A 26,250-nucleotide genomic window follows, 5' to 3' on the forward strand; every position below is an offset into this window, starting at 1 on the left:
TGGGCCCCTAAGAACTGAAGCCATTAAGTAATCCTTTGATTGATTTATTTTTTTTTTACAAAAATATTAAGGACAAATATTAAGAAAAATATTAAGGACAAAAATCACTATTTGTGAAAATCTCCTAGGACAGTAGTAAACCCAGATGATACACATACATAACGGAGACGCATGAGGCTCGATCTGTCATGTCTGCAGCGGCTGCTTTGGGGAGTATGGTCTGAAACCCACATTCTGATCCAAGTGACGTGTGACAACAGCTTCTATGAAATGGAGCACACTCCCACGACTATCGTTTATACACACGCATGCCTTTTCTTTTTTTTCTTCTTTTTCATATATATATACATATACATATATATATATTATTGATTTCAGAGAGGAAGGGGGAGGAAGAAAAAGAAACATCAACGATGAGAGAAAATCATTGACTGGCTGCCTCCTGCACGCCCCTACTGGAGATCGAGCCCGCAACCCGGGCATGTGCCCTTGACCAGAATCGAACCCGGGACTCCACAGGCCGACGCTCTATCCTCTGAGCCAAACCAGCCAGGGCTTCTTTTTGTTTTTCTTAACAAGAGTTCATTTTGAAAAGTTAGCAAAGTTGGATGTCAAAACCTTAAGTTTTCAGTTTGCTTTTTTCTTGTTTGTTTACAGCCCATTTCTTGGGGCCAAGCGAATTTTTTTTTTAAAGTACTCAGAAGCATATGCTACTGTAGCTGCGTGTTCAAACACCCACGTGGACATGGTCCTCTGGACTTACACATTCATGCCTACAAGCCTGCAGTGGGCGAACAGAGCGGGCATGTGCACAGGGAGCCCTCCCCAGGGAGGGCCCGAGGGACTCGCTCATGCGTGAATGGAGTGTCACCTCACACGGCCCACCCGGCACTTACATCTTCAGCGGCTCTTCACATGTATGGATTCCTAGTGCTCGTGCATGCAATGAGGAAGCCGGCCGAGGCCATCACATGTGTGGACACGCACGTGGACACGTCCGCAGGGCTCCGCTGAGCCATTTCTGCACGTGCTCTTTTCAACTGAAATGACTGAGGGAGGGTAGTTTTCTAAAGGAAACTTGTTCTTCTAACCAAACGGCGCACAGGTTTCAGTAATGATTTACTGCCCACTCCAGTCCCGGCTGGAAAAATGGGCTCTGTTTACACTGAGAGATACCTGGGCTAGGATATCTGGGTCATGAGCCGTATCTGACCCTGATTTATAAACAACCTGGGGCACATGTTATGGCAACAGTGCCTCCTGCGGGGAGCGTGCTGGCCCCTCACTCTCACTGAGAGCCTGGGGAGCTGCCCCGCTCAGCTGTGCGACCTGCCAGGTGAGGGGTGTCCGGCCTGGAGCTCCTGAAAGAGCCCCCCTTTCAAGAATCACAACCTTCTTCTTATATGTACACAGCTCTTTCTTCTTTTAAGTCTTTGTTTTAAAGGTTTTGAAGTTAAGCTCACAAAAACTTTGTAAGAATGCCGTGAGATTCCTTACAGGTAAAGAGCAAATGCAGGGATCTTTAAAAAGAGAATGGACTTGCTGGGGGCCTACCTAGAGGTCAGTAAAGAGGCCAGGAAGAGAATGTGGACATCCCAGGCCTCAAACAGGACTCTCTCTCCAGCACCTCTCATTGGTGGGGGATATACTGAACTGACAGCCAAAGCAAAACTTATTTGGTTATACCTCTACTCTGGCTTTCAAACTGCCTTCCACGTTTTCTCAGCAATTAAATGGCAGCGTTATTCCAGCCCCAGGATGCCAAAATAACCACGGAACAGCTCCAGAGTAGAAAAATGTGTCACAGTTTTCCGTTGCCTGTGCTCCTCCAGGGAAATATGCTGTCACGAAGAGACACTGGTCATCCCCCTGGGAGAAAAGCAGCCGGAGAACAGGGAGCACCCCTGTCCCCGGGTGCGCCCTCTGTGTGACTCAGAACATGGGAAGTTCTGGAGGCTTCCTCTTCACGTAACCTACGGCATCCCTCACTATCGCGTCCAATAACCCTATCACATAACATACGGATGCCATGATGCGCCTAGTGACTGAAGAATTCATTCAGGCAGATCTTTATTCCAGTTCAGTTTTGTTTTTCACATAATTTCAGGGACCATTATAGACTCAGAAAGCAAACTGGAAATAATTCAGGAAATGGAAATAACATGGACTGGATTAAAAAGGTACACAAAATTTTATTTTAAAGCAATAATTTACCACCAAAATCCGCATGTAAGCTTTCCACCAAGTGATTTTCCACTGCACTGCCATTTCGAGTTAGCTCATATGACTAATAAGACCCAACTAGGCCACATCCTCCGGCCCACGTGGTAAAATTCGAACTCGTCTAAAAAAGCAACTGCTACCTACACGGCAGAGATGAAATCATTGAAGAAGCGAGGGCTTCCAGTGCATTACCTATAAGAACAGCTTACATCAGTGAGGTTTCAAAGCAACTCAGTGTTTTTTGTTTGTGTGTTTTTGTTTTTATTCTATTTTAGGGCCTTGGAATGGCCACAGAAAAAGGCAGAGGAGTAAGGGACAGAGGGACCCAGCTTTCCCATCATGAGCTTGGGTCTCCAAAAAGGGGAAGCCCAGAAGTAGTGGGCCGATGGTGGTTTCCATGAAGGGCATGCCAAGCACTTGGAATCTGAAAGGAGGCCCTGTCAGCGTATTAGCTGGAACTCTAAGGCATGAGATTTTGGTGACTTCCTGGGCACAGCCAGAATTAACTCCAAGTATTTCTAGAACGGCCAGAGGCGATAGGGCAACGAGTCAGCAGTGTTCCTTTGGTCACAGACAGAGGAAGTGGGGTAATTTTGGGTCCCATTATATAAACATTCATACATACAGAATATTCTGCCCGTAACACTACCTGGATGTTTAGACGAAGGCATTAAAAAAAAAGAAAGAAAAAAAAAAGAAAAGAGCCCTTTCCTGTTGCTCGCTAGCGAGAGGATGCACTTCGGAGGTATGTGTGCCCTGCTTCAAAGCAACAGCACTGTTCCCGGTTATCAAGCCAGCATTTAAAAATAACCGCCCGGGTACAAAAGAACTTCAGAGGAAACAGGAGCGAAGCTATCCGTCTCCCTTCGGGTCTGGCCTTGAACGCACCAGACGCTAGCTGCATTGCTCCACGACATTGTTATCCTTATCAAACAATGCAAACAATTTTAATGAGCTTATCTGCTGGAACATATTGCCAGAGATGCTCATGTCAGAACGATGCCAACCGCCCAGGCCGACTCATTCATCAAAGGGCTCCCGATGCAATGACCAAGATCAGCCCCATCCTCAAATCAGACCTCAGCACAACACCGGGAACTACCTTCCCACGGACCGTCCGACCGTCATTATAAAAGGGTGGGCTCCCCCACCCCGGCGGAGGTCGCCAACTCCCGAGAAAATGCACCCCGGCGCCCAGGTCCCTGGCAGCCCAGTCTCTTTCTAATAAACCTTGGGTTCTAGGAAGACAATTTTGGTGAATGCCTGACACCGTGACCTCTGCTGTCAATCCCTGCGCCAATCAGCGAGCAGAATCCTTACAAAGCTCCATCAATCTGGCGGCTTCACCCCACAGGCTGCAGCTCCATCGAGAGGATTCCATCTTTCCTGCACACGCACCGCACCGCGGCGAGGCAAGGCGAGCGCGAGCGTCCTCCTCGCCACCCTCCCGTCCCCGCCTGTAGGCACAGCCCACCTAATGGCTCCTCTAGAAGCTAAAAGGGAAGGAGGAGAGGAAGTGCTGCAGCCCGTCTCCCTGCGGAGAGGGGGGCAACCTGCTTGCATCGGGTCGATGTGGACGGAAGGCGCTGGAGGGAGACCCCTTGCAGGCGGCAAACCTATTCACAAAATGCATTCCAGCTGCGCCCGGGAAGCCTCCATGCATCCCCCACATGACACATGGACGCGGGCAGCGAGGATCGCAGCCGCCTTTACCCCCGCAGCCCGCAGCTCCATTACATAACGGGCGGCCTCCGCGCCCAGGTCCCCGCCGCGCCCGCCCGCCCGCCCGCCCGCCCGCGCCGGGCCAGACGTACCTGTAGGAGCGCTCCCCGCGCACCGTGTGCTTCCGGAAAGGAATGATGGTCCCGTTATCCTGGATGATGTCGTTGTTGTTCTCGCCATTGGGGGACAGGGTCTGGGTCGGACCAGGCATTGGCGCGGCCCCGAGGAGGGATCAAACCGCTGGGGCTGCTGGTGAGGAGGTGGCCGCTCTTCCCGCTCCCGCTCCCTCCGCAGACCTCGCCGCCGCCGCCCGCTCGCTCCCTCGCAGCTCCCAGCTCGCCGCCCCGGCTCCCGCCCCGCCCCGCCCTCCTGCGCCCCGCCCTCCCGCTGCTGACGTCAGAGCGCCGGCAGCAGCAGCGAGTCACGTGGGCCGGCCCGTCACCATAGCAACTCGCTAACTCATCACCTCGCCCCGCACTCGCGCTGGGCCGCGGGGCGGCCACGCCGGCAGCTCCAGGCGGGCAGGCGGGCACCGGGCGGGCCTACATCTGGCGCGTAAACATCTGGCGCGTAAACCCGACCCCCTCCGGCCCCCCTCGCCAACTCGCCCGGTCTCAAACCCGGCTCTTCCTCTAACCATTTCCTTTCCTACCCGCGCTCCCACCGCAGCTGTGTACACAAAAGAGCAGCGGTTCAGGAGGGAGGGGGGCGGGCCTTTAACTCCTTCCACACCAGGCGCTTATGCCATTAAAGCTAAACTCGGCCTGGTTTCAGGGAAGCAAGACCCCTGGCGGCCTGCTTCTGGGAAAGGTATCGGACTAAGGGTTTAGGATGTCCAGCTCCCCACCTCCTCCCATTCTCCAAACAGAAGCAACCTCCTCCCCCATGAGCCCCAGCCTGAACACCAAAGGGGAAGCTGTATTGCCTTCTAATCAATGTAATCTTTACGTTAATGTGAAGCGTAAAGACTGCAAATTAAGAGACTTTCTGCACAAAAGAACCCCCAAAGAGGGCTTGTGAAAAAGATATCCACCATTTTAGAACATCATAGTTACCCAAGACCCCCTCATTCAAATTCTTATACTGCCTTATGCTGCAGAAAATGAACTCCTTGCCATTTATTTCATTTCCATTGGAATTCAGCGAACACCCAATTTAGTATCTGGGAGCTCTCAGCATTCAAGCTACTCCATATCATTGTCATGTAGTTTTCAAATACACTGGCTATGAGACGGGTACTATTATCATTAAAGATGAACAAACCAGTGAGATTAAGTAACCTGCTCAAGGTCAGGCAGCCAGAATGTAATGAACTGGAACTTCAAAATGACATGCTTTTTGTCAGTGTGATTGGACAGTAGTGATCTATATTTAATGTGAGCTCGTAAATATCATAGATCAAGGAAAGAATCAAGTCCTTTATGTACACTCTCAACATGACCACCGTGAGATTTGCTATTACTGTGCGAAGTCTATGGATTCAGTTATAAACTCCGGTCAGACCCCAGGTGTGTCCAGTGCTCTCCTCCAGGGAGGAGAGAGAGTTTGAAGGATTCTCTGTTTATCTAAAGTGGTCTCTGACCTTGTGTGGGGTGGGTGGGAAAGGGGGAAGAATTGGTGTGTAAAAGGCAGCATAAATATATGTAGCAGAAAGTACTAGCATACTAGGCTATATGGCTCACCTGGTCACATCACTGCATAGATCAGCAACTTTATCATTCTGTGATAACAGATGTTAAAAACAAGTAAAAACTTGGTCATTCCTGACGATTCTCCAGCATATCTCCCTGGTAATAATAAGTTATTTCTGGCATCAAGCAACTAGAATTAGGATCAAATGGCTTACAACCCAGATGGCAATGATATTCTCAAACAAAAGGGTATTTCCCCCTCCCCCCCCATTGTATATTCTCCTTTCGGGCTACATTTTAATAATTATATTTTATGCTTCTCCAGTGAATTCACAGTATACAAGTCGTAGCTTACATGAGAATTTTTTCTTATAAAGTTCCAATTCTCACCTAAGACTTATAAGGCACAGAGATGTATCTAAGTCAGAGAGATACACACCAGGCCTCACATCGCACAAGGAGCTATAAGGGGCTTGAGAGTGTAGTCATCGCTACAGAGATCCGCTTCCTCTTACTATTTTTGTTATTAGACCCACGGTTGTCCATTTCCCTCCTAAATTTGTTCTTTTTCACAAAAGCTTCCCTTTTCTCTGGGGACAGTCTGAAGCTGAAAGACACAGTGTACAAATGAAGTATTTAATGTCTTCGGAGCACACCCTCTCATTTTGTGTTCTTTATCACAGCGTACGTTTCCATGATCCCATATTTCAGTGATAGGTTAGGCATCGCTGATGGTATCGCAGGGACTAAATGTGTTGGAATGTGGACGCATGGCTCCTTGATTACACCGACTAATTCTGTGGAGCGAGCACCCCACTGCTTCCAGGCTGCTTGTGAAGGAGAAGGCCACTGCCCAGAATCCGATTTGATGGACTAGGAAGGGAAGGGTGGTGAGTCGGGTGAGGGGGGTGTCCCAGGCCCCTGGCACATCTTCCGCTGGAACTGCTCTGAGCCACATCCCTCTAGGTCAGTGGTCGCAAACTCATTAGTCAACAGAGCCAAATATCAACAGTACAACGATTGAAATTTCTTTTGAGAGCCAAATTTTTAAAAATTTGTTATTAACCTACCTATATAGTTTAAGTACTGTTGATATTTGGCGCCTCCCCAGTGCTGCATATCCCGTAGCCCGCCTGCACCCCGTGTCTCCCGTCGCCAGACGGACCGACACCCCCCACTTCTTCAAAATAGACTCGCCCAGGCCCAAAACCGACTTCTGCGCAAGGGCCACGAAGTTTCAATCGCACTGTACGTGCGCGCCCGCACGTGGTATTTTGTGGAAGAGCCACACTCAAGGGGCAAAAGAGCCGCATGTGACTCGCGTGCCACCGACCACTGCTCTAAGGGACCCAGAGGGCTCCAGAGGCCTGTGACTACCCTCCAAGGTGCAGGGGTAACAGGAGTAATCATCTGAAAATACTAGACAGATGTGTTTTCCTTTCCCGTCTCAAAAATCAGGCGATCTGATCTGGCAGCCATTCCCCAGGTCAGCCCTAGGGAGAAGGGGAGGGCAAGTTCCACGTTGGGAGGGAGGATGCTGGGATACAGGGAGAGTGCAGAAGAGGCAGGGGCAGGAAGGGAAGCGTCCACCCTTTCCAACCCCAACTGAGTGCAGGAAGAAGGGGATGAAAGTAGGAGAAAGCGGGATCTCCCACCGTCAAGTCCCTGAAGGGAGACGTAGCAGAGAGGCAGTGGTTTTGTTCTCGGCCCAAGAGACTTTCTTTTGTCTCATTTCCCATCTGAGACTCCAGGAAAAGACCCCCTTAAAGTGCACCTCCTTAGCACCTCCTCCCCACACACGGGCAGCCCCAGGACAGTAGAGACTGAAACCAGCGGCTTGGTAGGTGAGGCAGAGGAGCTAGGGAGAGGCAAGGGGGGTCTCTAAGACGAAATATTCACCCAAGAGATGGAGCTAGCTACCCAAAGATAGTGTCAACTGGCAGAGGTGCCAAAACTGTGACCTGGTGAGCTTGAAACCTGTTCTGTCTCCCCACCCTCAGCGGGTGAGCAGAGTCGCACAGGTGAGCGTAGAAGGAAAGAACAAACCTAAAATGCTTGTGTCCCTGACTGCGGGTTCAGGTTGTGCCGTGTGTGCGCAGGTGCAGCCATACTAACGTGCATGCAGGCCGCATGCGGCACCTCCCACTGCCCGTGGAGAAATGAGCAAAGTGGGGGCTCTGGAGGCAGGCGGCCCTGGGTCCCCAACTTGACTTCAGCAAGTTAGTTTGCCTCTAAGATGTAGATTCCTCATCTATAAAGTCTGTGTAATAATGCTGGTTGCCTAGGGTTGCTGCGAAGATGAAATTCCGTAATATATCTAACCAGCTAACGCAGTGCCTGGCATACGGCCAATGCTCTTCAGCGCGATGTGCCATCTTCAGCAGGATGCCGGGTGTATCCTAAAATGTCCCTTCTCGCACTTGACTCCTGTAACTGGATTTCGTGTGTACCAGAAGCTGGCAAACAAGGAGTCCAGTCCCCGGCTCCCTCCTTGAGGAACTCCTTGTCTGTTAAGATGAAATACTGGCAATCATGATACAATATAATGCTGTCATAATGGGGCCACACAGGGTGATATGGGACCATGGAAGGTGAGCACCTAATTCAGAATGGAAATTGGCAAGTAGGTCTGGCAAAGTTACCCCACAGAGCTATCGCCTAAGCCAGCGGTTCTCAACCTGTGGGTCGCGACCCCTTTGGCGGTCGAACGACCCTTCCACAGGGGTCGCCTAAGACCATCCTGCATATCAGATATTTACATGACGATTCATAACAGTAGCAACATGACAGTTATGAAGCAGCAACGGAAATAATTTTATGGTTGGGTCACAACATGAGGAACTGTATCTAAAGGGCCAGAAGGTTGAGAACCACTGACCTAAGCCTCAGATGAATAATAATGATGACTTTTTTTGTTCACTTCCTCTGTACCAGACAGAATGTGAGATTCCTTAAGGCAGGGACTTCAACGGTTCTGTTTGCTGCTCTATCTGCAGTTCCTAGTAGGCCACGAGTGAATATGTAATTCATTCATTTATTCAACAAACACCTGATTTGATTCTCAAAACAACCCCCATGATAAAATTGAGGCTCTAAAATGGGAAGCAACTTGTTCAGGTTGGATGGTTTTCTCAGCCCCAAAGCCACACGCTTACCCATTAGGCAGCACGGTCACCTAAAGGCGGCCAGTAGTGGGGAGGAAAGACAAAGGACCCCTCAGGCAGATGCGCTTGGGCTCAGAGGTAGGACGGTGTGATGTCTCTGAGACACAGTACATTGTTTCGTATGGACTCGGACTAGAGGACACAGTGGCAGGAGACAGGACAAGGACCAGGCTCAGAAAAGTGCTGTGGACAAGCTAAGCAGTTGAGCTTAATTCTGAAGGTTCTTTGGAACCATGAAGTGCTTTAGGGAGGGAAATTGATAGTGAAATTCGCATCCGGAAGGTCTGATGCTGGCAAGGAAGATTAAAATGGGACAGGTGATGGAGGCCTAAACTAAGACAGAGGCCAAGAGGTTAAAAAAGAAAGCACAGTCTGGCTGGTGTTGCTCAGTGGTTGAGCATCAACCCATGAACTAAGAGATCCCAGGTTCGATTCCCGGCCGGGGCACATGCCCGGCGTTTGGGGCTCGATCTCCAGGAGGGGGCGTGCAAGAGGCAGCTCATCTCAATGTTTCTTTCTATCCCTCTACCTCTCTCTAAAATCAATTTTAAAAAAAGAAAAGAAAAAAGAAAGCACAGATCTGAGATTGTCGGAGGGTATAATTTTCAGGATTTTCTCAGTGACCCGATGTGGGCACAGAGGTTGATGAGGGTGCTAGTGAAGGAGAAAGAGACATTTCAAATGAATCCTTGCTTTATGGCCTGGGTGAGCAGGTGGACAATGGTATCATGCTAGGACATACAGGTTGAATTGCCCTTCTTGAAGAAAGTGTCTCCTACTATGTCTTGGACATAGAGAAGTGCCTACAGAACATCCAGCGGTGACCATGAGTGGTCACTGGGCTTCACACATAGTGGGTGTTCGTCAGGTGTTTGTTGACTAAGGGACTATGTGGGCCTCTGAACTTGGGAGATAGATACCTTTGACTTGGAGATTTGGAGGAAATGATCTCAGAGGTGATAATTGAAGCTGTGGTGTTGACACCTCACTCAGGAAGAAAGAGAAACCCTAGAATGGAACTCTTTAAAAGCTGAGCGACTCAGAGGGAAGGTAGGGGAGGGTGGGGGTAAGGGGGAGAGATCAACCAAAGGACTTATGTGCAAGCGTATAGGCCTAACCAATGGACACAGACAACAGGGGGGTGAGGGCATGAGTAGGGGGGATGGGGGGTAATGTGGGGATAAGGACACATATGTAATAACTTAATCAATAAAAAAATTAAAAAGAAAAAAAAGCTGAGCGACTAAAAAAAAAAATCACCAGAGGGAGTGGTTTCCCTGGGTCCCGGGGAGAAGCAGAGAGAGGGAAGTCTGGGGGGGGGGGGGGGGGGGGCAGGCAGGCAGGCAGAGGGTCACAGGAGGTTTGAATCAGATAAGGCAGAGAAGTGTTCACTACCTTTGATAAGGTGCTTTCAAAGGTATGTTTAAGAAGTTGGATTCCAGATCTGAAGGAAATACAGAAATCCCCACAAGTAGGGAAAGCTGCAATACTTTGCCAAGCAAAGATATTCAAGAAGGAAGGAAGAGATCTTAAATCCAGGGTCATGTATATATAGTATCAGCGACTAACTAGAATCAACAAGTGTCTGCATTAAAAAGCTCCTAGTGATACCAGAGGGGTCAATGTGTTCATGGATGAGTGCCAGTTAGGCCCCAGATGAACGGATCCCACCTCTGCACCCCCATTCTAGTGGAGTCAAGACTCCCCCCACCCCCCAAAAAGTCAAACAAATATTTAAAACTCCTGTTTGGAGAGCAGGGTGGACCTAGAGCCAGAGCCATGGGAACAACACGCACAAAAGGAAGCCAGCAGCACTCCCAGAACTGAGAGCCAATCAAGACGGAGCCGGGAAGCAGCCCGGGTTTTCATTCCCAGAGTTCGCAGGTCGTAGCAAAATCCCTTTTCTTTGGCCAGCAATCAGCGATGATTGCGTATTGGCAGAAATCACCGTCTCTCTGCTCCAGCAGAGAGGTGCCTCTAGAACAGGCACTGTGCACTGCCTGGGATTTGAAAACACCAAAAGGATAGCAGGGAACATATGACATCATCAGCCAGGCCGGACGCTAATCCTGATTCCATCCCAGAAGCACCCGCTCCTCACGGATGCCTTTCCCGGGTGAGAATGTGTCCGCTGGAGTGATAAACACTATGGTCAAAGGCATTCACACCTGCCACACCACCTCTGGTGGGGGCTTCCTTAGACTATCACCTCCGAATGCAGACACCGATTCCACGTAGCTGGCAGCATTGCTGTCCTGGGAAAAGTCACTTCTCCCACGCGTGCGACCTAGGCTAGTTCCCAGCAGGGAATGGCAGGAACTGCTGATCAATCAGCAATGATGGCGAACCTATGACACGCGAACTCATTTTTTTGGTTGATTTTTCTTTGTTAAATGGCATTTAAATATATAAAATAACTATCAAAAACATAAGTCTTTGTTTTACTATGGTTGCAAATATCAAAAAATTTCTATATGTGACACGGCACCAGAGTGAAGTTAGGGTTTTTCAAAATGCTGACACGCCGAGCTCAAAAGGTTCGCCATCACTGAATCAATGACTTACAAGACGCTTGCCACACCCAAAATGATAGCAGGGAATAAATGTGTGATTGGTCAGCCGGGGGCACGGGCCCCGGAATCACATTGGTGGCAGAGAAATGTATTTGAGAGGGGTCCTTGCTCACTCCCTTTCCCCCAAGGCATGAAGACTTTCATAGGCCTTTCTGCAGATCTGGTGAGAACTGTCTGATTATGTATACGGCTCCTGGCTTGTAGTCATAGCATTTTATTTACGAAACATTGGTGAGTTTTCTCCCTGAGGAAGGAACGCTCTGCAAAGCCAGCCCACACAGGCGCGCTCCTCCAGGGTCGATGGCTGCGGGTTATTTCTCAGCCCCGTTTGTAGCTGCGCTGACGCCTGGGCCGGCAGCATCCTGCAAGCCCCCTCCCTCCGTGCCAGCCAAACAGCCAGGTTCCCGTGATGTCAAAACACAGAACACGCCGCCGCGTAAGCTTTCTCTGTGCGGGGATTTCTTTTCTCATTTGCTTTTTCTTGGATTTTTGCAAGCTTGGCCTTAACTTTGTGGAATAACTCAGAGAACATGACGGGAATGCAATTCGGAAACACTCACGGAGCACTGCGATTTCTGTAGTCATTCAGTCACATCTGTGCCATGTGAGGTTTCACTCTATTAAATAAAAATGTGCTTGTGAATTATGCCATCTGGTTAAATTTAAGAGCTTTAAATATGTTTTCCATAAAAACACAATGTGACAAATGTGATAACTGAAGCATGGATTAGGTAGCGCAGGATTCGGTAAAGGAAGTCACCTTGTTGGGGAACTAGAAACAGCTTCGCCAAGGCGGTGATACTTATTAGTACTAGGGCTCAATCATTCATTCAACAAATATTTATGGAGCACCTCCTATGTGCTAGGAATAATCCTAGGCACTGAAGCTACAGAAATTAACAAAATATAAAATCTCCTGTCCTCATGGAACTTACACTTGAGTGTATGAGTGTGTGTGTGTGTGTGTGTGTGTGTGTGTGTGTGTGTGTGAGGTGGGGCGGGGGTAGTCTTAGGAAATGAGGTCAGAAAGATGACAGAGGGGCCAGAATGTGTAGAGCTCTGAACAGCCACTGTGAAGACTTTGGCTTAACACCAACGAGAAACCATTCATTTGTCGCAGTGTTAGCAGCGTCCGTTGGCACAGACGTGGAATTCTAGTAACAACGACAACAATAGCCATCGCAACGCCTAATGTCTACTGAGCACTTTATGGGCCAAAACTATGCTTTAATTGAGGAGGCACTTCAGTCCTCACAGAAACGTATGAGGAAGGGGCGATTGTAAACCCCGATTCCTCAGAGGAGGTTAAGTAGTGAAATAACTCTGCCTGATCACTAGCCAGGAAGTGGGAAGCTGGGCACGCACAGGCCTGCCAGGTGTCAAAGCCGGCTTTCTAACCCACTAGCAGCCTGCCTTCCACCAGGGTCTGATCAGACTTGGGGGAAGGAATGCAGGGAGGAGGAAGCAAGAATATAGAGGCAAGAGTGTCGACTGCTGCCCGAAGGCAGCTCATTGGGGGCACAGAGGTGAAGCCAGGAGAAGGCCATGGGCAGGGCAGGAGGAGGGGATGGGCCCTGTCGGGGAGCAGTATTCTTGGAGAGATTAGAAGGGTAGGAGTTGTAAATTACGGCTAAGGAAAAGGAAGGGGGAGGGAGGAAGAGATACCAGGATTCGGCGTTAGCAGTATATGTTATCAACAGAGAAAAATAATTGTCTTACCCTTATGTATAGGGATTAACTATTTTCTTTTTCTGAGTAAGCCTCGACTATCACTGTCCATGTCTTTGCTATCTTCTGGAGGGGGAAGAGACCACCGGCAATTGTTCTGGTATTTGTTTTCAAAGCTGAAGTCTGCTTTCATTTTCACTCTACCAGGACTGCTATCATTCAGCAATCCGGCTACAGACATGCCTGGCTGAACGCTCTCACTGAAACGTGTCCATGCCCAGGTTCGTGAGATTCCTGTATTTCATTCCACCTTATTTCCATGTTCATATAAAACACCTCCTATTGAGCTGACAGGTAGGATAACTAAAAGAGGATAAAAGGCATCCTGGGCTCAGTTCGGGGGCCAGGGAAATGAAGAGACTCTGGGTACCATTAGCCAATCATCTTCCAGAAGGCTCAGGAGCTTGTAAGTAATGATTTCTCTAGGGCTCTCAACAGTCAGCTAAGCCATTGGCCTTCCTCCCTTTCTTTTTTCTTTCAATAAAACTTTATCAACACAAATGTGAATTTCAGATTATTTTCATGTGTTACAAATACCACTTTTCTTTTGCTCTCCTTCCTCATCACTGCAAAGTGCAGACACCACCCCTGGACGAAGGGTTGTTCAGAGCCAGTGGCCGGCTGGGTCTGGCTGTGGCTGTGGCGTGCAGACCTGTCATGGACTCAGGCTGGGACCTGTTCGCTACAATCCATTGGGCTTTATTTCTGACTTTGATATTCAGAAGTCCTAACTGAGGGAAGACGCGCCTGAATTTATAAATCCAAAGCCAGTGGGGGGGGGATGGGGACAGTCGTTCTAACAGGCACAGCGGCCTCCAGAGTCTCAGAGCCACTCAGGAGCCAGGCCACCGTGGCCACCAGGGACACAGGAGAGGGTGTCCCCCCGCTGGGGCGTCCCGGGGAGCCTGCCGTCCACGGCAGGGGAGCTACGGCGCCCGATGGCTCCTCACCAGTGCGTCCGGGAACATGAGGCCAGCAGCTGGGGAGCAGAGTGAGTCATGGGAGAGACATTCACCAATTTCTGACCTCATCCAAATAAAATTCTAGAAAAGAAATGAAAGACGCTTACTTCATTAAAAAAAAGAACGCACATGGAAATGATGAAGTAAGACTAAGTTTCCATTGGGAATGTTTTAATTAGTGCTTATATTTTGTTTACTCAAGAGCTTATAATGTCAAGTCTTTGTGACCTCAATTCACATGCACGGAGTATCTGTAGGACGCTCGCTGAGGGATCTGACTACGGGGTCTAACGTATGGAAACATGAACGGTCCCCTTCAAGGGGCTTCTATTTAATTTCTATACAAAGGAACCAGACCCCTGAGAAATCCAGAGGGATCTTAGTCTTAACAGCACAGGCTCTGGGCTCCCAGGAGCATGAGGGCCCGATGCGGGTGAAGGGGTCAGTGTGACACCCCTTTTTCTGCAGAGCTGCCGGGTATTCCTGGGGGGTCAGCGGGACACTCCTGGCCCTACGCGGCCGTGACAAACATCAGCAGAAAACAGGCCTCTTCCGCTGATGCAGCCATTTTTTCTGAGGCCGAGCTGCCATGAAAGCAACTCAACACCCGCCCCCACCCCCCGCCCCCCCCACCGCAATCTCCACTGTTTCCAGAAGCTCCTGGTAAATGTGTGATGTGGTGCCTACTGTCATCGCTGCACTCTCCCACTCGCTGAATAAAGGTAGGCCAGAGGCAGGAGTGGACACTAGGTTGGGGCATTGGTGGGACCACACAGCCTATTTACTGAGGAGGACTCTCCCCCTCCCCCGCACCCCCTCTCTCCCGGCCCAGCCCCATGGTCCCTCGCTTCCCTCACCTCCAGCTTGAACTGCACCCCGAGCCAGCACTCAGTTCTGAATCCTCAGAATCGCTGCTCCCCCTCCCCTGCGTCTCTCATTTGGTCACCATACCTGTTTCTCTCACAACCTGACACTAGGCTCCTTCCTTTCCTCTCCACTCCCAACAGGGGACACGCCCCCTCCTGCCTGCCTTCGGGGGCCTCTCCACAGGGCTCCCTGCTTCCCGGCTCTCTTACCGCTCGATGCTTCTGACAAACCAGACAGTGACCTCCCCCCTTCTTTCCCAAAAGTCTCCAGTGGTTCTCCATCAGGTCCGTATATAAAAACTCCAAGGTTCCCTTTCGGTGCTGAAAGCCTTAGGCAATCTAACTCCCCTCAGATCCCTCTTTCCCACCAGGGACAGGCTGCCTCTTAACCTGGAATGCTATTTGTCTCCTGGAGTCAGCATCAGAAAAGACTTCCCTGGAAGCGATGAGCAGAGAAAAGAGCCTGGAGGTGTCCCTATTTGGAATCATTCACACATGCTCCTGTAGCAAGAGATTCTTCCGTGCAATTATTGTTTTGGACTCTGTGTTCCGTGGGGCTGCCAGACCTCTAAGCTACCGCTTGACAATAACTGCAGCTGCTTCAGTACAAAGGCAGGAAGAGGACGGCCAGCGGTCCGGTGGATTATGATGTCAATGTAATAGCACCGAGTTCTCCCCTCAGGGCCCCTGTCCACCCAGGGCGAGGAGGGAGAGCCAGGGACACGCAGCCACTGCCCCCTCCTCTTCGCCTGCTCGGACCAATCAGACGACACCCTTTACAGCCAGAACCATGATTTCAGCCAATTAAATTGTCATCTTAGAAACCTCAGAGGTGACTATTGCTCTAAAGCAGTGGTTCTCAACCTTCCTAATGCCGCGACCCTTTAACACAGTTCCTCGTGTTGTGGTGACCCCCAATTTCATTGTTAAAAATTGAACATAATTAAAGCACAGTGATTCATCACAAAAACAATATGTAATTATATATGTGTTTTCCGATGGTCTTAGGCGACCCCTGTGAAAGGGTCGTTCGACCCCCAAAGGGGTCGCGACCCACAGGTTGAGAACCGCTGCTCTAAAGAAATAAAGAATCAGCCTCGCTGGTTTGGCTCAGTGGAGAGAGCGTGGGACTGTGGACTGAAGGGTCTGGGTTCCATTCCTGTCAAGGGCACGGACCCGGGTTGCAGGCTCTCGGCCCTGGTTGGGGTTGTGCGGGAGGCAACCAATCGATGTGTCTCTCTCACATCAGTGTTTCTCTCTGTCTCTCCCTCTCCCTCTACTCTCTCTAAAAACCGTGGAAAAATATCCTCGGGTGAGGATTAAAAAAAAGAAAAAGAAATCAAGAACCACACATCAACGTTCGGGGAGGTCAGTGGTGAGGCCGGACCACAGGCTCCCTGAGCGTCTCTCCTGCTGGGCTGGTCGCTCCGCCTCGGGCACCAGCTGCTGAGAGCAGCCCTCGCACTCGCAGGCACCGCGCTGGGCTCCGGAAAGCCCTTCATCCGGTGGTCTCCTCCCCCCACCATCCTGGAGACCAGCTCCTGCCCTTGGACCCAGGGCTGCGGAGCGGAGCCAACCACGACCTGCGCCGCACAAGCCCTGTGCAAAGGCCGCCTTCGGGTCAGGAGAAGGAACACAGCGTTGCTGGTGCCAATCAAGGTGTGAGGCTGAATGTCACTAAAGAAGCTTCAGAATAACCCCCTCACGATGCAATTCTAAAATGCCTGATCAACCTGCATTACTTTTCCCATTTTATTTTCTCCACTCCCCCTCCTCTAAGCAAAAGATCCTAAATTTACTGAAAAGCTTTTTTCGGACTCCCCTTGAATATCAATCAGGCAAAAGTGAGAGCCAAGTTTTCTCCATGAGTTTACGAACAATTATAATTCTTTCCAAAATGGGAAGTGGAGGTTAAGCGAACTTTTGGATCCTGTTCCACAGATCTTGCTACATTTTGTGACATTTGGCATTCTTGTTTCCGTTTGCTGAAGAAAAGCACGCTTGACAGTTATCACTAGATTTGACATAGGTTCGTCTGTATAAAATGCTTTGTTCTATGACAGTCTGAAGACAGTAGCATTTAAAGACTAAAGGGAAATACTACTCCACGAGGCAACGGATATCCCAGGAGTGAGGGATGGTCAGTGTGTGAACGGAAGGAAGAGGGACCCGGAATGTTAATACTTTGCAAAGGGGTTTGAAGAGATCTCTGTGCTTCCTGGCTTTAAGTTGGAAGCTTAGAGACTTGTGGTAAGTAGGATCTAGATGGGAAAGTTGCTAATATCCCATTAGCAGAGCAGGATTAGAAGTTCACTGAAGACGCAACAAATATCCACAGCCCTGAACTCCGAGTGTGTCGAATGCAATAAACCCAGCGCCTACCCCCTGCCATCAACTGCATCCCTGAAAGCTTTCTGATAGAGCCAGCACACTCTGTGAGCCTGCCTGGTGCACGAAATTCATGCACGGGCCTGCACCCTCTCCAATCTGGGACCCCTCAGGGGATGTCTGACTGCCGGCAGTTGGACATCCCTCTCACAATCCGGGACCGCTGGCTCCTAACCACTCACCTGCCTGCCTGACTGATCATCCCTAACCCCTCTGACTGCCTGATCACCCCTAACCACCTCTGCCTTGGCCCCTGGCCTAAGCCGAAGTCTGGCCTCCCTCTGCGGGAGGCAACCTGGTGGATCAGGGGAAGGTGCCACCCCCATTACCCCTCGGCTCCTGCCACTGCCGGCCTGAGCCTGGGCCCTTCGCAGCCCCACCTCGGCCCTCGGCCCTCGCAGCCGCTGTGGCTTTGTCCGGAAGGACGTCCAGAAGGTCGTCCGGAAGATGTCTGCCCTAATTAGCATATTACCCTACTGTTAGTATAGAGAAAGGTTTTTGTATATAAAGGTTTTGACCAAAAAACAAACTTATTCTTTACTGCAATATATTTGACCTTTATGATTAAATAAAAATAGTTGGATTATCACATTCTTATGATGAAAAATATTTGATCATATTACAAATGTCGCCTAATAAAATGGCTATATCTTCACTTCTCCACCAGCCTGGAGAAATACTACTGGGTAAGAAACACCAAGGCATCAGTAATTTAAAAATAAGTATATCATTCTGGGTATCATCTTGTTAGTAGCCTCAGTTCAGATGACCTAACCAACAAGTCTGAAATTATTATACAGCTTTATTCTCCCTCCTCCCTTTTTAAGTCCATCCTGTTCAAATATTTACCCAACCAAAAACTCCTATCAATTCTTTTCCAGCTGCCTCTCTCAGTATTTTTTAAAAATATATTTTATTGATTTTTCACAGAGAGGAAGGGAGAGGGATAGAGAGCTAGAAACATCGATGAGAGAGAAACATCGATCAGCTGCCTCCTGCACACTCCCCACTGGGGATGTGCCCGCAACCAAGGCACATGCCCTTGGCCGGAATCGAACCTGGGACCCTTGAGTCTGCAGGCTGACGCTCTAGCCACTGAGCCAAACCGGTTATCTCTCTCAGTATTTTTTGTTTGTTTGTTTCTAGCAAATTCATATCATCAGAAATGTGGACAAATGCAGTAGCTTCCAAGAGCCTGTCTTTTCCTCTCTCCTTTCCTTCCCATCTCTTCTATCTCTGTGAATAATATGCTGTCATTTATAGGAAATGCACGTTAAGAATTGAGTGCTGAGCACCAAAGCCCCATCGAAGCAAGTCTAGCCCCAGAGGGGTGTCTCCAGCACAGAAGTTCTCCCACCGCAGACACAGCTGATTCTCACAGCCAATTGACCTGGAGGTCAATTCCTCACAGTGATAACTACAACAATCAAGGCTTAACCACAACAAGACTGTGCACAAAGCCCACAAGGGGGTGCACCAAGAGTGTCTACCTTAGGTAATTGGGACACTTAGCACAGAAAGGCACTCTAGCAACACAGCGAAGCATAAAAAAATGCCGAGACAAAGAAACAGGACACAAATGACAGAATTGGAGGAAAGCAAACTGTTGGATATAGAGTTCAAAACCACACTTTTAAGGTCTTTAAAGAACTGTTTAGAAGCCCTCAAAAAGACTGGTAAGACCGCCGATAAGTGTAGTGAGATCCTCAAGAAATCTAATGAGACCCTCGATGTTGTGATAAAGGACCAACTAGAAATTAAGCATACACTGACTGAAATAAAGAATATTATACAGACTCCCAACAGCAGACCAGAGGGTCGCAAGGATCAAGTCAAAGATTTGAAATACGAAGAAGCAAAAAACACCCAACCGGAAAAGCAAAATGAAAAAAGAATCCGAAAATATGAAGATAGTGTAAGGAGCCTCTGGGACAGCTTCAAGCGTACCAACATCCGAATTATAGGGGTGCCAGAAGATGAGAGAGAGCAAGATATTGAAAACCTATTTGAAGAAATAATGACAGAAAACTTCCCCTACCTGGTGAAAGGAATAGACTTCCAAGTCCAGGAAGCACAGAGAACCCCAAACAAAAGGAATCCAAAGAGGACCACACCAAGACACATCATAATTAAAATGCCAAGAGCAAAAGACAAAGAGAGAATCCTAAAAGCAGCAAGAGAAAGAAAATCAGTTACCTACAAGGGAGTACCCATACGACTGTCAGCTGATTTCTCAACAGAAACTTTGCAGGCCAGAAGGGAATGGCAAGAAATATTCAAAGTGATGAATACCAAGAACCTACAACCAAGATTACTTTACCCAGCAAAGCTATCATTCAGAAGTGAAGGCCAGATAAAGAGCTTCACAGATAAGAAAAAGCTAAAGGAGTTCATCACCACCAAACCAGTATTATATGAAATGCTGAAAGGTATCCTGTAAGAAGAGGAAGAAGAAGAAAAAGGTAAAGATACAAATTATGAACAACAAATACACATCTATCAACAAGTGAATCTAAAAATCAAGTGAATAAATAATCTGATGAACTGGTGATTGTAATAGAATCAGGGACATAGAAAGGGAATGGACTGACTATTCTGGGGGGGGGGGGGGAGAGAGGGGTGTGGGGGTGAGTGAAGAGATTAGACAACAATCGTGCACCTATGGATGAGGACAGTGGGTGGGGAGTGAGGGCAGAGGGTGGGGTTGGAACTGGGTGGAGGGGAGTTATGGTGGGAAAAAAGAGTAACTAATGTAATAATCTGAACAATAAAGATTTAATTTAAAAAAAATTAAAAAAAAAAAAAAAAAAAAAAGAATTGAGTGCTACAACGAAAAAAAAATCAAGGTTGTTGATAAGATGCAGCTTTCAAAAAAGAGTGTGCTGGGTTAGGCCATGATTACTAGGCCATGTTTTCTTAAGCCGGGGGAAGAGCGGCTGGCCCATCTAGAATTGTTATTCCTGGCTGGAGACCACACTGCCTTCACACAACGTGCCAAGCTCTCAATTCATATTTTCTTGACAAACCAAGCACAGTTCTTCCCTACGCCAGGCACCGGAGGAGGGTCCTAATGGCTCAGTCCAGCTCATAAGCCAAGGTGCTGCTGCCTGAGTGGTCTGAAACATGCCACTCCCCGGGAGCAAAAATAAAGTGAGAAGCAAGACTCCCATGAGAGAAGCTCTCCCGAGCGATATGACAGTGCTCCGCCATGGCCTTGAAAGGCCGTAACACCTCAGCACTGGGAATGCCACGGGGCCGGGAGGGCCTGCGGCCACTCTCCAGAGCAGGAGTCCCAAGTATTGGAAAACACAGAACCCGCACGCTCAGAGCTCCGTCTCCTGGGGCATCTGAGGTTTTACATGACCTTTACCGTCCATGTTTCTGAATGTAGTTTGTTGTTAACCCGACCATTTGTGATTCCTTTGCACTGCTCTCTGGAAGCCTGAACACGACCAACCTGAGGACAGAGACAAACACGCCAGTGCGTGCATTTGGGGCAGGAGGCCATGTGAGGCGAGGGACGCTGGAAATCTGTGCCGCACGCAGTACCAGTCGCCGGGCAACCTGACGCCACGCCAGCTGTGTAGACGTTCACAGAGCCCGCGGGGAACCTGTGCTGAGCGTCTCAGGTGTGGGGGAGGGAGACAGTGAAAGTGGAATGCATCACAAGTATCGCTCTTGGGAATATTATGTTTTGGAAGTTAAACATTATATATGTGAAAAAAATAGATCTAAGGTAATATCCAATCAGGAGTTTCATAGTCCAACAGCTGCCTTCACAGGGGATGTAGGAACACAGGTGTGAGGCTGCCAGCAGGGGGTATCGTTTAACCCGTCATGAACGATTAGTTTAAAGTCTACCAGATGAGCTTTGAAGGCGACTCTATGCGTCAAATAATGGCAGGTTGGAATAATAATAATATATATCACCTCTGTAGGCTATTCTACAGACTAACACTACACTCATGAACAGCGAGGCCACATGGAAGACTGCTCGACAAGGTTAAAGAGCAGCACACAGAGGTATGCACAAGGTATCGTTATAATATGTAAACGGTGTGAAGAACTAGAAGGTAGGGGTGCCGTGTACTAAAGGTTTGCTAAGCAGTCGGCAGTTTTATTTCTGAATGCAAAAAGCAGTTGACTCAAGTCGGTGCCACAAGTACCCAAGCAGGACATGTTTGTGGATGAGGGATGGGACACCCAATTACTCACACTCTTCTACTTCCCATTATCAGTCAATTGTTAATGAAGGCCAGTCTCTCATAATCTATTCTGTCCACAGGGGGCGCTCGTGACTTAGTTACTAGTACAGTGATGGCGAACCTTTTGAGCTTGGGGTGCCAGCATTTTGAAAACCCTAACTTAACTCTGGTGCCGTGTCACATATAGAAATTTTTTGATATTTGCAACCATAGTAAAACAAAGATGTATATTTTTGATATTTATTTTATTTTTTTATAGATGTATCTTTTTTTAAAATTCTTTATTAGTTAAGGTATTACAAATGTGTCCTCATCGCCATTTAAATATTTATTTTATATATTTAAATGCCACTTAACAAAGAAAAATCAACCAAAAAAATGAGTTCGCGTGTCACCTCTGACACGCGTGTCATAGGTTTGCCATCACTGTGCAACCCTGTACTAATAACAAACTCATTATAAACCAGTCAACAGCTCTGACCCCTACAACGTTCAGAAAAGAAAGCATCGGCCTACTTTAAAATAAATGCATTGTCCTCACGATCAAGTTTCATATTTCCACAAAGAGGGGCTCTGTCAAGTTTTCTTCAGCTCAGGTACACAGGTCCCGCACCACCGCAGGCTCACGCCTCCCACCCTGTGCGTGTCCATGCTAGCAGGCACCCGGCTGCTTCTTCCCCCAGAGGCCTGGATTTCCACTTCCCTCGGCCCCAGCTCAGCCCTCGAGCCAGCGCTGGGCCCGGAAGAATCCAGCTGTTTGGACACCACCCAGGGGAAACGTTGATGAGAGCCAAAGGGGAAAAGTTCACTCACACTATTTAAATAAATTAATTATTTTCATTTAATATAATTTTGTACCTGTACGTTTCACCTGGTTCAATGTCAAGGCAACTCCTTACAAGTCTAGGCTTCTGTTGGAGAAGAATTTTAGGTTTCTCTTCTAAATTATTTTAAAAGGATCATCAACCATAACGTTTATCACAAAGGAACCACAAGGCAAACAGGGGACATCATCCATGGATTTGAGCTTTTAATGCTCACCAAATACAGTTTGGAGAATTATCTAAGAATGGAGTTCTAGTTTTATCATCCCAGAAAGAAAGCTCCTTTATTCCTCCTACTAAAAAATGTTGCTGCTGCTTCGGGCAAAAAAGAAGTAAAACAAGAGATGTTTGGAGCCCCTTTGAGGAAATCTAGGATGCTAGGCTGTGTGAGGCTGTTCTCGGGACAATAATGGCTCATCGCGTGGAAACCTCTCTGGATGGCTTTCCAACTATTGCCACCTGGTGGCATTTTGGTTAATCGTTCCTTTGTTCTGGGGAGCCCTGAAGTGAACTTTGAGACCAGTACCAGCAGGAAGTAACTGAAGGTCAGATGATTGCGTCTCAAACACAAATCCCAAACTGGACAACGAGGCACCCCACGGCTTCACCTCCTTTCCAAGACACCCCGTCTCTCTCTCTCTCTCTCTTTCTCTCTCTCTCTCTCTCTCTCTCTCTCTCTCTCTCGTCAAGTCAACAGAACAGTTGCCTTGGTTTTTAACAAGATCAAACAATCGCTTACCATTAGAAATGTCACGAGGTCACTGACTGTATTTTGAAATTCTCTTCCTCCACATATCCTTCATTAGATCTCTAAAAGTAAACTTTAACTGGCTTGCCCACTTTCAGAGGAATTGCTCATCGCAGTTAATTAGCCCTTAGTACCCGTGGGATGTGGAATATAGTTTGAGAAATAATGTTTTAACAAAGCGTGTTTGCTCAAATATTTGCATTAGTTGTATCATGCCATTTTGAGGATAAATTTATGACAAAGGTATTACTAATACTCCAATTTAACCTGCAAATGATTTCATCTGTAAGTCACACAACATGATTGACATCGAGACCTTACCTTGTGCATCCGGGCTCTCTCCCCGGCTGTCGAGGTGAACTGTTCCTCTGAGAGGAGGGATGCTGGGATAGAAAAAATGGAAAGAGAGATTAAGAGTGAGCATGTACCATGGTGAAAACATAGCAGCAAAGAGTTATCATTTAGTTCATCGGGTGCGGCCAACAACGCAAAAGGAAATGAAAGAAAACGCACCACAAAATACCCAAATTCAGTTGCTTTTACCATGGGAGAGATTAGGTCAGCCAAACAGTGGGGTTCTCAATCCATATTATTCTTGGGTGGACTTATCAGAGAGTGTGAGTAGTTAGTACAATACCCGTCCTATGAGGAGCATCCCCGCCACGTGATGAGAATCACGTGTTAGCAGGAAGCCCCAGGAGCCGTGCTCCTCATGGAGTATCAATCAACAGCAATTAAGATACGGACTTCCCCAAACTCAGGTAATTTGCAGGTTTTATATCAACACAGGCTTTGTCTTAGTCAAAAGATCTGTGTTCATTTTAACAGGGTGAGCATTGAAAACAACGGTGGGGCCCGGCCGGTGTGGGTCAATGGTTGAACGTCCACCTATGAGCCAGGAGGTCACAGTTTGAGTTCCAGTCAGGGCACATGTCCAGGGTTGCAGGCTCGATCCCCAGTGTAGGGTGTGCAGGAGGCAGCCGATCAATGATTCTCTCTCGTCATTGATGTTTCTATCTCTCTCTCCCTCTTCCTTCCTCTCTCTGAAATTAAAAACAAACAAACAAACAAAAAAACCAATGCCAGGATCAAACTTCAAAATATGTGCACCCACAAGTAATAATTTGCTTTCTTTATGTGAATTAACTATTTCTCTTTACTGTGGCTAAAGGATCAGACAGTAAACGGATGAAGGGCAAACCCAGTTCTAGAGGGTGGGACATGTGTCCCAGCTCCAGGCTGTGAGGGTCCCGTGTCAGGGGTGGGGTGGATGAAAACTGGGGGGAGGCTCATGCGGATGCTGCTACCAAGGACCTGAGACGCATGCATGATCCCTGATGGTCTCCCCCTCCCCGAGAAACAGGTTAGAAATGACCCTGCTCCACCTTCCACCTAAGCCTTTCCCTGCACACGACTCTTCTGTGTCTGGCCATTTCAGAAATGCCTGTGGTGCTTAGTTTAAAATCAATTGTATAACAATAAGATATGTGTGGCAGGCCCAACATAAGGTGATCAATCCCAGGCATGGTTCTGGAGCCGTCACTCAGAGGAGGATCTTAAGAAAGGGAGGCCCGACCAGCATGGCTCAGTGGTTGAGCCTCAACCTGGTCAGGGCACATGCCCGGGTAGCCAGCTCCATCCCCAGTGGGGGGTGTGCAGGAGGCAGCTGATCAATGATTCTCTCTCATTATTGATGTCCCCCCCCTCTCTGAAATCAATAAAAATATATTAAAAGAAAAAAAGAAAGAAAGAAAGGGAGGGAGAAAGGAGGCATTCTCTTCCCCCTATCGAGAAAGTATAAAGTTATACTTTCTCTCTTGATAGGGGAAAGAGAAGATGGTAAGTGAAAAAAAATGCAAATAAATGGTAAGTGCTGGAGAGTAAAAGTACAGGTGACAGCTGAGTTTTCAATGTTACACTAGTCAATAAGGGAGCTTAAAAGAATCTAGTGAACAAAATAAACTGAAGAACAAAACAGATCCAGAGCCATTGAAACATGCAACAGACTGATGTATTTCAGAAGGTGGAAGGAGGGGGTGTGGGAAGAGACTAAACAAAGAACTTATATGCATATATGCATAGCCCATGGACAAACATTAGTGCAGAGAAAGCCTGGGGAGGGGGCGGGAGTGGGGTGGAGGGGGGCATATTTGTAATACTTTGAACAATAAAGTTTTTTATTTTTATTTTTTTATTTTTTATATTTCTTTATTGATTTCAGAGAGGAAGGGAGAGGGAGAGAGAGATAGAAACACCAATGATGAGAGAGAATCATTGATCGGCTGCCTCCTGCACACCCGCTTTTGGGGATCAAGCCTGCAACCCAGGCATGTGCCCTCGGCCGGAATCGAACCTGGGACCCTTCAGTCCGCAGGCTGACACTCCATCCACTGAGCCAAGCTGGCCAGGGCAACAATAAAGTTTTTTTAAAAATTAGAAAATTTAACATGAATGGTTTCAAGAACTGCACTCTGGTAACCTGACACTTTCTCCTTCAGATAGAACAGGTAGAATTTCTTTATGTGTTTTATAGCAGAATTTAATTTTATAGACATTTCATCCCCCCGCCACACACACAATTTATAGAAAGTTGGTAAAACTAAGAAAATCAGTTTAAAGAAAATCTCTTTCTATCCATGCCCATTTCTTTCCTGAGCCTTCCAATCTTCTAGAAATATTTACTGAATTAGAACATGTTCACCTGCCCTCTTCACCTGGCACCATAGCTGCTGGGGACGGGTTAGAGCACTGGCCACCGCGCTGGGCAGCAAGAGCAGACGGTCCTTAGTTTATCTATAAACCAGATAATTAGCCCTTAGACAACTCAGGCCGGCTGCACACAACTGGCCCTTTTCTGTTCACTGACAACAACCCATTGCTAACGTCCAACAGCTGCAAGGGATCCGTTTGGAGAAGAATGAGATCATTTATTGAACACCCCTGCACAAGCCATTTCACATACTTTGTCCAATTTAATCCTCAAAGCCATCTTATGACAAATGAAAAAAAAAGCAACAAGGCTCAGAACAGTGAGCAGTTTGCCCAAATATCGTGCAGCTGGATTCTAATGTGTCTGATGGATTCTAGGATCAGCTCTCTCGTCCACGGCATATACCTTAAAAGCCAGGCCCTTGCCATTGATTTGAAATGCCTGGAGAGCGATGGCTCCGGGATATAATAGGTGCTCACTAAGACAGCACCTTGCAAGGGTGGAGG

The 26,250-nt window shown here is 48.0% G+C and overlaps 1 protein-coding gene across 3 annotated transcripts in view; it reads right to left on the bottom strand.

The window, feature by feature from the left end:
* The window catches only part of MAPRE2 (microtubule associated protein RP/EB family member 2), a 120,045-nt gene that overhangs the window by 75,035 nt on the left and 18,760 nt on the right, over window positions 1-26,250 (bottom strand). For 2 of the 3 annotated variants that reach the window (XM_070421193.1, XM_070421192.1), the window contains exon 2: window positions 23,356-23,417. Coding sequence is in view for 2 of the 3 variants with exons in the window: in XM_070421192.1 (XP_070277293.1) it covers window positions 23,356-23,417 (62 nt within the window). In the remaining variant the exon portion in view is untranslated. Of the gene's footprint in view, window positions 1-4,037; window positions 4,262-23,355; window positions 23,418-26,250 lie in introns of those variants that run through there. The other variant, XM_070421191.1, reaches the window with a different exon arrangement.

The sequence above is a fragment of the Myotis yumanensis genome, unplaced genomic scaffold (assembly GCF_028538775.1).
Source record: "Myotis yumanensis isolate MYYU_CA2020_CCGP unplaced genomic scaffold, mMyoYum1.0.hap1 SCAF_7, whole genome shotgun sequence".
NCBI lineage: Eukaryota > Metazoa > Chordata > Mammalia > Chiroptera > Vespertilionidae > Myotis > Myotis yumanensis.